This window comes from Acipenser ruthenus, chromosome 21 (assembly GCF_902713425.1).
Source record: "Acipenser ruthenus chromosome 21, fAciRut3.2 maternal haplotype, whole genome shotgun sequence".
Classification (NCBI taxonomy): Eukaryota; Metazoa; Chordata; class Actinopteri; order Acipenseriformes; family Acipenseridae; genus Acipenser; species Acipenser ruthenus.
In genome coordinates this window covers 6,085,758-6,102,768 of record NC_081209.1, presented here as the reverse complement: position 1 = coordinate 6,102,768, position 17,011 = coordinate 6,085,758, and the positions used below count along the sequence as shown (strand labels likewise).

General features: G+C 36.6%; 1 protein-coding gene across 7 annotated transcripts in view; it reads left to right on the top strand.

The window, feature by feature from the left end:
• Positions 1–14,358, top strand: part of LOC117428276 (adhesion G-protein coupled receptor D1) — a 67,812-nt gene extending 53,454 nt beyond the window's left edge. For 3 of the 7 annotated variants that reach the window (XM_058994604.1, XM_058994603.1, XM_058994605.1), the window contains 4 exons: positions 7,228–7,354; positions 9,295–9,336; positions 10,101–10,193; positions 11,987–14,355. In XM_058994604.1, coding sequence (XP_058850587.1) covers positions 7,228–7,354; positions 9,295–9,336; positions 10,101–10,193; positions 11,987–12,082 — 358 coding nt within the window. In that variant the 3' untranslated portion in view covers positions 12,083–14,355. Of the gene's footprint in view, positions 1–392; positions 1,355–7,227; positions 7,355–9,294; positions 9,337–10,100; positions 10,194–11,986 lie in introns of those variants that run through there. The other 4 variants (XM_058994601.1, XM_058994600.1, XM_058994599.1 and 1 more) reach the window with 3 other exon arrangements.
• The last annotated feature ends 2,653 nt before the right edge of the window (positions 14,359–17,011 follow it).

Below are 17,011 nucleotides of genomic sequence, written 5' to 3'. Positions count from 1 at the left end.
ATAATTTAGATCTTTTATTTAACATCAAGTAATCAAAGAACCTACAAATTATATCGCAAAAGTCTACCGGAAGCCATAATAGTAGTATAGTATTTTCAATGTTTGTCAGTTTTTCGTGAAGTATATGGAAAACTGCAAAGCGGTATGTAATTCAATATGTTAACGTTACATTATTCAGCAGGTTTCATTCGAGTTTATGAAGCAAAATTTGTTTATTCTATAGGGTGATGCTAAACTTTTGGCGATAGCTGTAGGTCTTAATTTCCTCTCTGACATATTCGAAGAGGAATCAAGTATTTAGAATCTACTTTCTTATCTCTAATTAGAATGATCAATATTATCACTGGTCTCTTTACTGTATTTTTGCTTGTGTTTCCATTTTAAATATGCAGATGCAAAGTTACTGTTGCTTCCTGGTATCTAATCACTAACTCCAGTGGACCAGCTGCAATCAGATCATACACCGCAGCTACCAACCAGGAGCCGCAGTTTATCAGATCATACACCGCAGCTACCAACCAGGAGCCGCAGTTTATTTTCTGTTGTATATTTATAATTTATAATTTATATTTTATTTATTACTTGTGGTTGTGATTTTCTCCTAAACATTTTTTAAATCTGATTTCAAGAAAGAGATGCAATGTTAATGACCAACTTTGAGAATTTATTATCATTCAGAACTTACCAGTCATGTCCCCTAATGCAGATCCTATTTTGTTTTTCCATATTTACATTCCTTTGTTCAATCAAATGGGCTCCCTATTGCTATGGAACGGAAGGTGGAGGTGTCAAAAGGATAGAAGAGGGGGGCTCATTTGTATGACAGCCGCTTTGTCATTCAGGAAATAGACTGATTGGGTAATCTCTGCCTTTTGGCACATATATATCTCCTGTAAATATTCTGAAGTATTTGTCATCCAGTACTGATTTAAAAAATACATTTGATACAGTGTGATTTGGAAGACTAGTTTAATATCCGAAAAGGATGTTACTGTTACTGGTGGTGAAACTGCTTAACTTGTTCACGTTTATCATGCACACATCTTCTTTGCTTTTGAAACTCTATTAGTAAATTACAACCAACCAAAAAAAAAAATAGACCACTGCTCTTTTTTCTTTTTATTACACAGTTTCCATAACATCTTAAACAAACATTTGGGCTTCTGAATTTTCCAATTATTCCAAATGATAGCACTGCCTTCAAATAGTCTCTTTTGAAGAGCGCTGTGTAAAGTGCATGGTCTAGACTGTCATCTTGTGCTTGTCTAGAATGCTACGGTGTCTACAGTGAGACTCACCCTGGGGAAAATATGCAGTAGAGCAATTAAAAGTAGAGCAATTAAAGAATAATGAGGATGTGTTTTTTTTTTAACCTGATGCCACCCTACCATTGAGCGCTCATCTAGGAGAATTTGTAATAGTTAATCTTGGCCCCTTGCCCCTCTTCTTCAATACAAAACTATCAAGAATGGAAAATCTATTACCAGCTGCAAGTACTTTCTGAGTTCAGCACCCATTCAGTACAAACAGAAAAAGGTACCTTTTTTAAAGGAGTTTGGTTGTGTGTTTTTTAAACATTAGGCCCTGTCATGCTCGGTGTGCAGTTGCACACTACTTTAATTCCAATGCATTTCAGGGATCCTCTTCTCTTTTTCTCCAGGTTGTGTTAGGGCTCTTTTTAAACAGGGCAGTGTGAAATTGCTTTCTGGATATTTCCGTCCGTTTTCGATTGAGTGTAGATGTTGTCATGGAGACAGAGAATTCATATTGCAAGGAAATTCATATATGTTTTCTGTCCTTGAGGTATCCTGTTCTAAAAGGCTTTTTTGTTGTCAAGCTGTTTCCATAGACAACATTTCAAAACAAGATTTCAGCGATAATTATTCATTAATAACAAACTATCAATATCACACTCTGTAGTCATCGCAGCAGGTATAAAATATACATGCTTTCACCACATCTGAATCCCAATTAAAGAATTTAGGCTGGCAGAAAAATCAATGCAATTAGTAAAGAAAGGCTCTATGTATTTCATATTATGAGTAACCCTTTTGATTTAAGATGCATATTTAAAAAATGGGATCAGAGGCAACTTCCCTGTCTGTTGGGCTACAACAAGCAACTCGACAGTCTGTGTTTATTTATTTATTTATTTATTTATTTATTTATCAGTGGAGGTGCTGCACTGATGGTGGTCTTCAAATCACAACTTGGTTTATTATGTTATACACCAGCCCCAGCAGTGTATACAAGTGGGCATTTTCCATTGTAAGAGTGAATGTTTGAAATACATACAAAAATAACCAACCCTCAGCAAGTCTTCAATGGATAAAGTGTACAGAAAAATGATCTGTTCATTAATGGATACATTAATAATGTACAGTACCGGTAAGCAAAATGTCTTTAATTTCACGTATAAATCACATAAACCAAATGAACAAGTAATAAAGTAAGTAACAAACCCACACATAATTGGTACATAATACATGTTTTGACGCAGGAAATTTACCAATTCAAATGAGCCTTTAATGCTCGATTTATTGTAAGTAATTTGCCATTATTACTGTAATTACTGCTTGCTTTATTGAACAAAGCAAGGGAAGAAAGACAAGCTAATGGAGAAAAATTGAGCCGTTTAGTTTTTTATTGAAACTGGTGGCAGTGAAGACAATTTAATGATGGGGCACAGAGCATGCGTCTTCTTTCCTGTGCTGTCTTCCTCAGGATTTCCGGAGGGGCTGTGATGTATTGTCTTTGTATTGAAAGATGTACACCTGCTTGGTCGTTCTTGTATTTCTTTATAGCTGTGGAACACAGAACTTATCCTTTAAAATGATATCGGGTACTGCAGGCTTTCATCATTGTTAACAAAATGCAGGTCAAGGTACAACAGCAGTTTCGTTTTTCTGTTCATAAAGCTTTAATTTCCAGGTTATTATGTTTTTATGAACTTTTACAAAAAAGTTAGACTGTTGTTGATTTCTGTAACAACACTAGGAACGTTTCGTGAATATCAAAGATTATTTTAATGTATGTAGCGCAATATTATTCCTGCCTCTTTATAAACCAGAATACAATTGTGCATTTTTAGTTTAGTAAAAGTCTGCATAGTCCATCAGAGTAAATGATGAATAAAGAGTCACATGTGGACTTTTTCAATGAGGTAACCATGTGTTTCTATAGGGTTGCTATCTGAAGTTTTAGAGAAAGAGGCTCACAGAAAATCTAAACTGGTCTTTGCTGACTCTGACTGTGATTTTTTGGCAGATACTGCCATTGAAGACATACAGAATCTTTAACGGATGCTAGTAATTCAGACAGTTTGCTCTGAAAAACATGCACCTGGGATCGGCTTTTGGTTTGTCTCCTATAAGCTGATGTTCGAGGTGTTTTACTAACAGGGAAAAAAGCCACAAAACATTGTGTTAGACTGACCTTAAAGAGAGTGGTTTTGAAATATAACACTATCCATGATGTTCTCTTGACGAGAGGAAATCTAAATGAAGCATTGGGTATGCAGGACAGAAAAGTAATTTTGGAATACCAAATATGTCAATTTCTGTTTTACAGGATCCACATTGAAAAACAGATGGGACATATTATTTAATTGATTCTATTCCAGTATAATGTTCATGTGCTCAAAGGCATTTTCCATAGTGCAATAAGAAAACTACTGCACAGACGTCAAAAGCCAGGAACAATCTTCCTGAAACAAAGGATCCTCTCATAGAGCTTTTAAACTCCTGAGTAATTTAAATCATTTATAAAACTAGTCTGTTGTTGGTTTACAAACATCTAGAGTCATGAATATCAAGCTTGAGGGTTTGTATGTGTCCAATTACTTCTTAATCTAATTGGAATAGTACTTAGTCAGACCTGTTTTTTTTTCACTATTATAGAATCTGCTCCTTGTGCAAGCTGCTGAAAATCCCCAGATAATTTCTCATTATACTCTTGCTGAGTGACTGCATGATAATTGCATCACTGATTTTGCCAATCAAATAAAAAAATCGGTTTGTGGCAGGGCCCTAGAGGGGGCGGCAAAGCCCCATGTAAATAAATGTAGTGTGTTTGTTTAGCACAGGTGAATGTATTGCTATGATTTCAAATGCATTGTATTGTGGTGTATTGTATTTTTACTTTAAAGGAAATGTATTGTTTGGGAACAGGTGATTGTTATTACGGTATGATTTAAATGTATTTTGTGTTTGAAGAAAACAAGTGTTTGGTTTGTTATTGTTTGGTTTGAATTTGATCTGGCAGAGGCGGTGTTAGCAGCTTGTCTCTGACAGACAGCTCGTGCAAATGCATGGTCGGCAGTCAGTGATTATTGACTGTCGGCCATGCAAACTAAAACTCCCGTGCAGAATCTGACGTCTCCAAATTAATTTATTGGGTGTTCATTCGGAGATGGCCACATGCATATAAACCTGTCTGTTCCTGTGTTCAGGGTGGGTGTTTGAGAGGAGGAACGAGAGACTGGAGATAATCGAAAACTAAACTAAAACTAGAGTAGCCTACAGGATCAGTGAAGGCGGTTGCCCAGCCTGTCTTAGGTATTGTTTTGTTTTTAGGTGTTTGTGATTTGTTTTGTTTAAACTTTTATTTGATCTTGTCAGCTTTTTGGTCTGGGAACGTCACTACTCAGCTACCCTGTCACATGGTTGCTCATAACAAAACTGCATATCAAACAAGTAGAGATGATCTGAATAGCTCTTAATCAATCAATCAATCAAGTTTTTATTTTATATAACACCTTTCATAGTGGACCACCATCACAACACACTTTACAAGATGCAGTAACAACAAGAAAATCCATAATACTTTAAATACAGAGAAATACATAATACATGCTATACAGTAAAAAAAAAAAAAAGCAATGCATAATGCATTACATACAGTGGAAATGTCCTTTAATGTCTGTTTCTGTAAGAACATCTAATTAAAGTACAAACGTTTGTGACCAGCGACTCTTATTTCATCTGGAATTACTGCCAGCACTGAATCCGAGATCAGGAAATAACAGTGGGAATGTGACCCGCCGTTAGCTGTCAGAGCAACCGCAGACCATTTGCTACTTGAAGTGTGTGGATTAACTGGATTTTCAATTAACATCAGCAGTCCTCAGGCCCAATCCAGGATTCATGATTAAAGTATTTTTTTAATAGAGACGCCAGCCAACAGTGACTCAATCCCGGCAGGTCCACCGTTCCATGCTCTTGTCATTGCTGTTCAGTGTCAGCCGATCTTCAAGCTTCTAAATTCAGGTGTCAAGAGTAATCAGGCTCAATCAAAATGATCCCTTTTTGTTTTTGAACAAAGTATTATTTATTCTGCAGGAAAAGACAAAATGAACTCATTAGAGTCATGAAATTGATACAGGTGTTTCCCAAAATGGTTTTCTTCTTGACCTGGATGTAGAATCAAGGTATACAATACAACCTAAAAAGGGCAGGTGATTTTAGTCTACCTTTTCGCTTTGTTTTGCAACTCTCTGTCAGTTCTTCCATCAGTAACGGCTGAAGTTTACCGAACTCTCTGTAAGTCACAATATGATTTCAATGTGTTTCCTGTTTGGGTTTTCTCATAATAATGATTTAAACTTCAATGGAGGTCAATTACTTTAAAAGAGTAAGCTGCTCTCTTAAACTGAATTCCATCAGCCCCACACACTTTAATTATTGTGAATCTGTGTTGTAATGTGTTTGCAAAATGTGTTTTTTAAATATGTTGTGGGTGTTATGCAATCCACTGATGGGGTGTTTTAAAGAGTTCAATTCTATATGCTGCAAAACTTCTTGCAAGAAAGATAATTAAACCCAACAAGCGCATTGCTTTCAAAGTTCTGTGGGATTCCAAAGTAGACTGACTGCAATTTAATTATCAAGCATAGCTCATTTCTCATGCATACTTACACAGAATTAGGTTGTGCTGGTACATACAGTACATTTTATTTATTTATTTATTTTTTTAAATGGAGGTACCTTCGGTTAGTCTTTTAAAAAGTATTTAGTTTCCTGCATAAATATATCTCACCAGGGTCAGACATTCATAGAAAATGTTGAGAGTTCCTGTAGATGTTTTTAGAGCTTACAGGAGAGCATTGAAGCATATTGGTTTCTTTGTATTTGTTGCTGACAGCAGGTTATACTGTTAACACTTCAATTAATTTCTAGGAGCTCTTGCTCTATGCATTACATCCTCTCACACTGAGCTGTATAAATACAGTGCTCCCTCGCTATAACGCAGGTCTCAGGGGACACACAATATGAGTGTTATAAACAGGGGAGGGGGTGGGGGGTGCCGCGGGACACACAACAACACACATCTGACTAAAATACCTAATAAAATAACTCCCTCTCTATAATGCATATATAGTGAAGCAAAAATGTATCATTCCATGAATTAACCATGCATAAAGCACCATGTAATCAACTCTATGTTTTTAACAAAGAAAGTTTTTAAACATTAAATAGCCTGGCTAAACGGTGGTTGGGAGTTCAGTTCGAAGCGACAGACAAGCAAACCAAGTGCAAGAAGGTGAGCGGTTTGGGAGAGGGGAAGAGGGAATGGGCTCGCCCCAGGTTCGACTGCCGGAGCGGGGTTGAAGCGTCTTGTCTCCCAGAGAAAGCCGCAGCTCCTCTCGCAGCAAAAAAGTAAATACATCAGGAAAGATAACCACGTAATAGGCCTAATATTTATTTAGTTACAAAACGAATGGTGAATAAGATGTCTGTGTTATAAAGTGCCAGCGCAGCTTTTCTTCAGTTCAGACACTGTATCAAAAGGGAGAGACAGAAACGGAAGTTAGAATGAGAAGTTGTTTACAGTTTGAACAAAACCGGTACTGTATTTACTGTAGAAATATTGCATGAATCACTAGTATAGGGAATTGGGGGACATGCTGTAGGAGCGTTATATCCGAAGCGCGTTATAACCGAGAGCCTTACAGCGAGGGAGCAGTGTACATGAATATACTCTTCTATATCAGACCCCAGGATATTTGCACAGCAATTTTGCAGTCGCCATGCCTTTACCATGTTTACGCTTTTATTTTGCTGTGCTACACTTCTGCTAAGGGACAGTACACGAAATGGGCAACTTCCATCAGAGTTAATACAAAGCAAAACACACATACTGTATGAATTGTACATCTAAGGAACACGACCAGTTCAAGCCTGAAGCTTGATTGTGTTGTGCCGTTACGGATTTAAATTTCTCTTTCAGACTGACCGCCAAAGCAGTTGCTGTCCTGTTGCCCATCTTGGGAATCTCCTGGATATTTGGGGTCCTGGCAGTCAATGAACGCTCCCTCCTGTTCCAGTATATGTTTGCCACATTCAACTCCCTGCAGGTAAGTCATTTGACATCCTAATGCTGCTTAGTTTGGATGTGATTTTTGAAGGTCGTATTAAATAATTACAGCCTAAGAAAAAACACCCTTGCTGATGTAGATGGCATTCCTAGGCTAATTTGCCTGGGAGACGAATACAGTTGACTAATGCAAGATTTAATGATGCGTTGCGGAGGTACTAGTTGAGTAAGCATTTATGTAAGTATTCTTTTCTTGATGGAAGGCTGTTATGGATTTGCTTTGTTCAGTATGTATGAGTGATCATGTTACAATTGCTAGCCTGTGTCCTCTGGGACTGCATTGAATTAACGAGACAGATAACTCGTTTGGGCTTTCTCATTACCACTATCTGCCCCCAAACCAGAAAAGCAACATTGCAGTATTAAGCTTTTCTTTTATTGTTTCTTTACCTTCCATCCAAAAAAAAAAAAAAAAAAAGGCCACTACCTTTGGCACTGTTGCTGTCGATTATATAACACAAAAACAAATGCTGGTTTATGATTGTGAACACCTTTAGAAGAACAGCAGCAGTACATTATACCAGATACAAAATATTTGTAATCATACAGTATGCTATCTATAACCATACTGAATATTGAAATGATTGTTTGGATATTAATATATGCTGTTGCACTTTACATTTGTACTAAATTGTACAAATCCCCCTCGCTAGCCCACCCCCCTTATAAACAATAACCCCTGCAATCATCTGATTTTACCAGAACACTGAATATTCAGTATGTTAACCAATATTTATCAGCTGTCATAAAGGCACATTTTAACAGTAAATATCTTAAGTTAAGCTGCAAGAGAGATATGGAGTGTACCATCAAAAGTGTCACGTAGGGAATCGGACGCTAGTTCCTAGTGCTTATTCAATGGAAAGACTCATTTAATTTCCCTACAGAAAAGAGATCGCTTCATCGGTGCACAGCCACCGAAATTAGAGTGCTTGGGCTCTATATAAGCATTTTCATATCAAATCAGTAAAGATTCTTAAGTTAATTCTTAACCCTTTGCAGTCCATTTATTAAGTGTGTGTCAGGCGCGTCAGGTCCAATTTATTTTCACATGCGCAGTTAATTTTAGACGCGCTGTTTAAAAGTATTTTTTTCCACAGTCAAATGGGTTTAAAAGGCCCTGCATATCAACAAAGCACTCACTAGGCATCTCCAGCCCCGCCCCACCCTTTCGTTCGCTATAGCTCTCACATATGCTAAGAAATAAATAATAATAATAATAATAGTCGTACATACCGATCAATCATCTCCTGATCGCTCGTTTTATCACCAAACGCCTCAATAATGCGATCCAAGTCATTATTTTATTACTATAACATCTGAAAAAAGCTCTGCAAATGTCCGTGATATTCTCTGAGTGCTGATGCAGTCACAGCCAGCTTGTTTCCTTATGGCCTCCATTATCAGATGCCAGGGGCAAGTATGAATATTCATGAGATACGCCCTTTTTTTTCGGCTTGTCTCGGCTCCTGTCGTTCCCACTCGGCCATTGAATGGTTTTCTCAGCTTTTTCCGGAGAAAAAACGACTAGAAACCCGTTTTTTGCGTCTTTTTGATGATGTCGGACAGGGTCTGACATTGGACCAGATAGGAATAATTGCAATGTCGGACCAGGTCCGACATAGGACCGCAAAGGGTTAAGTCAAGGTTTTGCGCCAGTATAGAAAGTACCGGAATGGCGTTCTGGCACGTTCCAGCATGTTCCAGCATGTTCCAGCATGTTCCGGCACGTTCCGGCTCAACTACACCAGTGGATAAAATACAGTTGAGTAAAATATTTTTAGATCATTGATGGCTTTTTAACATAAAAAACAGGAGTTCAGATGATGATTTGATCAGTTCTAACATTGTATTAGTTTGATGCCTTTGTTATCTTTGTTGGTTTTCTGACAAAAATATATATATAATTTTTTTTTTAAGGGTTTCTTCATTTTTCTCTTCCACTGCCTCCTCAACTCAGAGGTAATGTATCTAATTCAAATATATTTTAATTTCAGTTGCGGTTGGTTATTTCTGCATAATAGGACACACGATGCTCTTGCAAAAAAATAATTGAATTGAAAGACACAAATAAGCACGCTTATAGTATAAAAGAAGTGAAAAACAATGAGCTTGATTAGCTCATTTTCATTAGTAATATTCCCATTGGATGAACACATTTTATGTAGAACAAAAAAGGTATGCATAGAAATGCGGCAACCTTATTAATATTGAACAAACTAAAAAGATTTCCATATCTTCTGTATCTTATTGTAATGTAGACAAGTGCGTAGGATATCCCATTGACAGTGATACAATAGGATGTTTCAAAAACAATAATAAGATAAATATAAGACTGTATAGTACGTTATCTATCCCACATTTGCCCACACTTTAAAGTTACTCTGTACATATCTCTAAAGAAGTGCTTATGCAATTGTAAAGAAACTTTGTAGGGGCAGTTTAAATCACTAGTTATTGAGTGGATCAGAATCTGGTATCTTAGGAAATGCCTGTCTTTCTGTGTTTACCTTTTTATGTATATCTTACTTTAGTTACTGAGAGTATCTTGGGATATACTGTCAGGGTGAAGCTATTCATCCTCATGCTCACGTGACTCACTTATTTTTACATCTACATGCACATACACCACAGCAGATATAGGTCATGGTTTCTACATCTTCATGATTCTGATAAGAAATACCTTACTAACATTGTTTGTTTCTTTTTCTCATTTGTTCTTTAAGGTCAGAGCAGCCTTTAAACATAAAACAAAGGTATGGTCTCTGACCAGCAGCTCCATCAGAAACATCAATGTGAAACCTTCCAACTCAGACATCGTAAGTACAGGCTGCCTCTGTAAGAGGCACAGACTCATGCAGGGGAGACAGCGTAGGTGTATTGGTATTATGATTCAACACACACCAGTAAAGTTCAGTAAAGCAAGATGACATATCATGTTTACACAAGGAATATTAGAAAAACAGCGCATTTAACCAATTTCTTTCAACACTTCTGATCGATGGCCATTATTTTACCCAATAATCAAACTCTCCAAATGGAATAAATACATTTTATTAAAGCCATTGGCTTGAGTTTTGCTTTTTGAAAGGCATTCTCTAGAATGATTTGCAACCATTGCTACTGTAGTTGGCTGAAGGCAGAACCAGTAAGAGACTTACACAATATAAGGGGTGTTTCTTAAGGCTTTAATACGCTTGTCAAAAACATACATTTAGAAGTGTTCCTGGTATGGGGTGGTATTTGCAAGGGAGGCGGACTAGTTTTTACCTCCTGGAAGCTGCAAAATCTCTGATTTATTTATCCTTTAGAGATGAATGATAAACAGAATTTCAGTCCCATCACAAGTAAAAAGCACTGCTGTGTAATTAAAAAAACATTCTGACCCTGCAGATGCAACACATTTCTTTCTACTTGTATCGTTCAAGAAGTAATCTACAGTTTCAAAAGCAAGCTATGAAAGGGTGGAGATAACTCCATGAGTTTTTCCGTATTTCCAAACTTCCAAACTTCTACAACTAAGAGAGAGAGACTGTAGCCAGAGATCACAGCTGCTTTTAGCTGCATAATCGCAAAGAGCCATCCGACTGTGTCTTGTGGAGGTACTATGTGAGTTGGCAGAAGAAAATTAACTAGGATAAAATCTCTGCTGAAGAAACATCCTGGCTCCATAAATTAAATATTAATTATTATTATGAAGCAAAAAAAAATGTGCTGAGACAATAAAATGTTCATCACAACCACTTACCCAAGGCAAAGGAAGGATAAAAGGTTAGAATGTTTAATATAAGGTAGGATTGCAATCTGAGAGCAGAGCGAGTGGAAGTTATAGGAGGCCGTATGGTCCAGTGGTTGAAAAAAAGGGCTTATAACCAGGAGGTCTGTGGTTCAAATCCCACCTCAGCCACTGACTCATTGTGTGACCCTGAGCAACTCACTTAACCTCCTTGTGCTCCGTCTTTCGGGTGAGACGTAATTGTAAGTGACTCTGCAGCTGATGCATAGTTCACACATCCTAGTCTCTGTAAGTCGCCTTGGATAAAGGCGTCTGCTAAATAAACAAATAATAATAACCTTTTACCTCCCGGCGTTCCTTAAATGGAACAGATTCCAATTCCAACAAAAGATGCATTTCCTAATTCCTGGCAGTTTCAGTGAGGACAACTTTTTTTATTAGAGAATAAAAACAGTTGGCACCAGCATGTATCACATTGTTTTGACTAGCTTGTTTTTGGCATTCGGCCTTGCCTTTCAGAAAGTTGGATTGACATCTCTCAGCAGTTTGACAGCCACAGACCCTGGCTGAAAATGAGGTGGAAGTTGGCGATGTGTAGGTTAGCTGAAATTACTGCACCGACTGTAAAAATAGATTTAAGTGTACACTGCTTGAATACAATATCAAGCTGTCACTGATTTGAAGGTTCATATGAATGAGGGAATTACCTCTCTAGTCCAGAGTCTGCTTCTTTTAATTTCCCATCAATCACATTTGCAGGAGTATTTAGAGTTTCCTGCCTGAAACTTCACACAGTTTTAAATGTGCAGTTTGTATTCTGGATGTGAGGAAAGGTGTATTACTGGTAATCTAATTCCATTTTGTTTTACCTGCCAGATGAATGGAAACAGACCAGATGGGAGCCCAACGAAAATTAACACATGGGATAAGAGCACAAACTCAGCTAATCGCATTGCTTTATCTGCAGTGTAACACTGTGCTGGGAACATCGATGTCTCAATGGTACGAAAAAAAAAAGGATAATATACATACAGCGTAATATATTTCAAAGAGTTTTCCCTATCAGCTGGAAACCATGTGAACTGTGTTGGACTTCAGTACCAGTGATGAGTTGTCCTCTAAAACCTTTGAGTTGCTCTCTCCGGGCTGCTATTAAAAAGTTCCTGGTTGAAGGGAGATGGTTTGACCTTCAACAAAGCATTTTTCTTTCATAAACGAAAGATAAGCCAGAATGGTGATGCCAGTCAAAAAAATAAATACATGGGACTTAAAGGTTTAAACAAAAAAAATGAAGGTCCAAATAAACTCTGTTGTAATTTATTGTAACGTGTTAATAGTACAGCAGCAGCTTTACCACTTCCAATTTCTAAGTAAAACTCTGCATTTATCTGTGCTTTGCTTTCTAGAAATCTTTTCTTAAATCAGTATAACACCACCGAGAATACTTTCAGAACTTTGTAAAGGTACGGTATAAAGATTATTCAGCATTTCAATTATTTAATTGAAATTATTTTTAAAAGATACAACCGCATCACATGGCGGTTAGTGTTGTGCCCATTAGGGTCAGTCAGGACTGGGCTTTGTGTTTTAACCCTTATTTTACAAGGTTATAGGGGAAATCCTATTAAAGTCTTATTGTCACAATTTTGGCTCTGTTTGAAGTGATATTAAAAGGGTTTGGCTGTAATGTTTGCTGTGCCATTTTTGCTACTAGAGTCCTGTAACCCCCTGTAACGCCTAACTGAGGTTTGCAGTGGAGGCTTTTGTTTTTACATGTCTCTCATGAGAAATAAGGTTTCGTCTAAACTTTTTCTTTTACTGCTTATTCCTGTAACATTTGCAGAGCATTGCTGGGAATCTCATATCTGGGTTTCTGGTAGAATTAAATATGTGATATATTTGTTCAGTGAGAAGAGAAAAATGTGACAAATACTGAAGATGTTTATACATTTGATTTCAATACAAAGGTACGATAACAAAGCATTAGTCACATCTTCACTCCACAGGGTACCCGGGGGCATTTTGCCATTAGCTGTGACATCTTTATAATTATTGTAATTATTATTATGATTATTACTATTTATGATTTTGTATTTGTACTTGGCATGACTCAGCCCTAAAATAGAATATTACTGAATATACAGCAGACTCACTCTTCAGATTAGTGAATTGTACTGATAGTTAAAATGCCTTTTCTAGTCTTTGTTTTATGTATATTTAATCTAAAATCAACAATAAACCTGCTGACAGTTTATTTTTTACTTTAATATATTGTACTGATGGTTACTGTTTGCAATAATATTTAAAAACACATGTGTTAAAATGGTAAGTTGGTCCAGACAAAGTTAGTATTAGCAGAGTCTACTGTATAATCCAGTACAAAGGGTGCTATGAATCAAAACATACTTCTACTGTATATCTCGTTCCACAGATCTTTGCCAGACTTGTTTTGAGCTTCATGTACATTGCCACGAGTGACAGACATGCTTGCAAATGCTATACATTCTAGATGACTGAAAGTGAATTTGTATTTTATACAGTATAGATCATTGTAACTAATGCTATCAGGACAGACTGCTATGAAAGGTGTAATTCTTGAATGAAAAAGAAAGGATGTTGTATAAATAAAAAAGAGCATCTGTAAGCTCACAAAATGTGTTTGATGTTGCAGTTTTCTGGGTGAATCTGAGATTTTTAAGTCATTAGCACTGTCCAATGATTGAACTAGCCTACCCTGCACTGTCTGTATTATGAGGTTAACCTTGAATATTGAAAGACATGATTTTAATGATGACCATGGAGACCGGTGTGTGCTTTTTGAGACACCCTGATATGCCCATGAACTTATTTCCACATGTTGAGATGACAGCCTTGAACACCTTTAAATCATGTATTTATTTATTTAAAAAAAAAATACAGAACAGGGTATAAAATGATAACAGTTACAAATATGTATGAGTAAAATGATACATTATTTTGAAGTTTCAAGGAAAATCTGTTGCGACATTGTGACTTGTGAATACAGGCCACTGCATCAGGGATTTCCTTTAGATTGATATTTTTGTTAAAATTATAACCTACTGTGCCTTGGGTGTTTGTATGATAGGGGATTGCAAAATATTACAACTTCAAAGCTGTCCAGGGAGAATGCTACACAACGGAATCATGAAACGCATGTTAAAATTACTTGCTGTATTAGTGCGAAAGTAGATGTGTTCTTACTGACTTTTTGTAAGAAGCATCAATAAAATGTAAAGAAATGTCAGGTTTGTTATTATTACTGATTTCAGCTGTGAATGATGATAGGGTGACTACCACTAACAGTACTGCTCTTAGAAAACTACCATGGTCATTTAACCATTTCCCCATACATTATGCATTTATCATACTTTACCATAGTTTGTTGTGGTGTTACAGTGCTTTACCATTCCTTTATATACGTTATCATGCATTCACTATGCTTGACCACATTTTGCTATGCCTTTACCCTGTCTGTGAGGGATTCAAACAATAACAAACAAAACAGAACCACCTTTTCCATTTGTCTAACAGCAATGTAACCAAGGTATTTTACATTTAGTCTAGACTGTTTACATTTTTTTAACAGTTCCAGGCTTTATGCATGCCCAATTTCAAAGCATATTTATGTTTTTGAAAATCAAAACTCCATCTCTGTCTGTTGTTTCATTGTCAAGGGCCCCCAGTTATTCACACTGTGTCTGGGAATGCAGCTTAAAAGGCAGAGCCCTAAGCAAAGAACTCCCAAGAATCAAACAATTGATTAAAACATCCTCATCCCACCTCCCCCTAACAGCAAAATTAATTTTGACATTCAGTAACAAGAAACTAACACATGCTAAGCCTGAATGTGACTGCAAGGTTGAAACACTTTTTGATAAGCAAGTTCATTTGAGGCAATACAGTTTCTGTTCTATTGCCTCAAATCCCATGCTGTTCCAATAATCCCACAGTTCTCAATTACTTGTACCGTTGTGGAAGTACAGTAGAAGCAGAGATACAAGAAAGTTTCTTACAGAAACAAAATATCATATATATTTTAAAATACGTTTAGTATATTCTTGAACCTCTTTTAATCTTCACCCCTTTGCAACAACGCCTTCTAAACACTTTCTTATGTTCTACATGTCTATCGCCTTCTATACAAGATTATTATTTACCTTTTGCTTCCTGTGGCAAGGCACTTTCTTTTATGTTTTACGTGCTAAACTTTAGGTTGAGATCATTATTGAAATCTGGCAGCTTGCCCTGTAGTTTCTTTATTTTGTTATCAATTCCAGCAAGCTGTCAATGTATTTTTAAACCGCACACCTCAGTCTGTATTCCTCCAGGCTGTTTATCAGCTACTTTTTGCTTTAGATTGCTCTTGCCCTTCTCCTTCATTACCAGACACATCCTTCCCTACAGTATTATCCAGTCACCCATTTATAAGAAAGTCAGATGGGTAGTTGCAATCTGTATTTTTATCCTTGCTTGTAAACTAATTTCAAACCTGAGTCCTATTGATTGTAGAACAGAGATGTTCAAGTGTTTTTTTGGCCAAAAGGGCCATACTGATGAGAGAGTTCTTAAAGAGCCATACTGATGAGAGAGTTCTTAGAGCCATACTGATGAGAGAGTTCTTAAAGAGCCATACTGATGAGAGAGTTCTTAAAGAGCCATACTGATCAGAGAGTTCTTAAAGAGCCATACTGATCACAGAGTTCTTAAAGAGCCATAATGATCAGAGAGTTCTTAAAGAGCCATACTGATTAGATAGTTAGTGTGTTTGTGTTCATTAAACATGTTCCATGTTTGTACACACACTACATCATTTGTTTTTTGCATTCAGACACCACAGATTTATCTCAATTAAACTATATTGTGGAGCTCATGAGTCATATATGGCCCATAGCAGGACAAGAGCACGTGTTCTGTCCAATTTCAATAATATTCTGCCTATGCTCTCACTAAACTATTCAATGCAACACTTTATTAGTGCCTGTTATACAATATTCTGTACATTTTGTATTACCCTACTGTGATACAAGTTGATTGGTGTAAAATGCTCTCTGACACCTTGACTCAAGAATCAATGCCCTGTCTGGACCTAGCTGAATCACAATCTGTATATAATCCAGTTATTATATTTCAAACTGTAATTTAACAAATAAAAAGAATCATAAAAATATATTAAACATATCTCTGACATTATGTGCCTCCCAAAGTCTCCTAAAACATATACATTGTCTTTAAATACAGACAAATTTGTCACCTGGCACACAGCACTGTGTCTTTGCATTACACCATTAAGGTTAAACTTTCTGTATGTATTTTCTTTTAAAATAAATAGTAGTGTCTGTGAAAACTAGGGTGTGATTTTGTATGCTGTGCAGAATAATAGTATTCTTCAAAATGGGTGGGTGCCAGAAAAGAAAAGATGATTTGACCTCCAGAGATGACAGACAGATATTGCTGTTGAAACACGTACAACTGAAAACACCGGCTGAAATAATAATAAAGGTTAAAGGACTAGGACATTTTTTAATAAATGAAGTGTACAAAATGCCACCTCATGCCTTATGAAAGGTGAACGTCTTCAAATTTGCAAATCAATACTGGTAAATATATTCTAGCAAGACTTGTATACCGGTTCAACGACATACAAAACTTAAAGAATTTTGATAAGCGTTTTGCTACTAGAAAATACTTTAGCTTTTGAAAGGCAGTTGGTTTTAAGAATATGTGTGGCTATTATAGAAGCAAGCTTCGTCTAAGGTTGAGTTGCTTTTTAAAAACATAAATACAGTCATAAAATTGTCCTTTAAAAAAGGGAGAAATTTCAGGATTGACAATTACACTATGAGCAAGCTAAACTTCCCAAATCAAAATAACCAGCTTGCA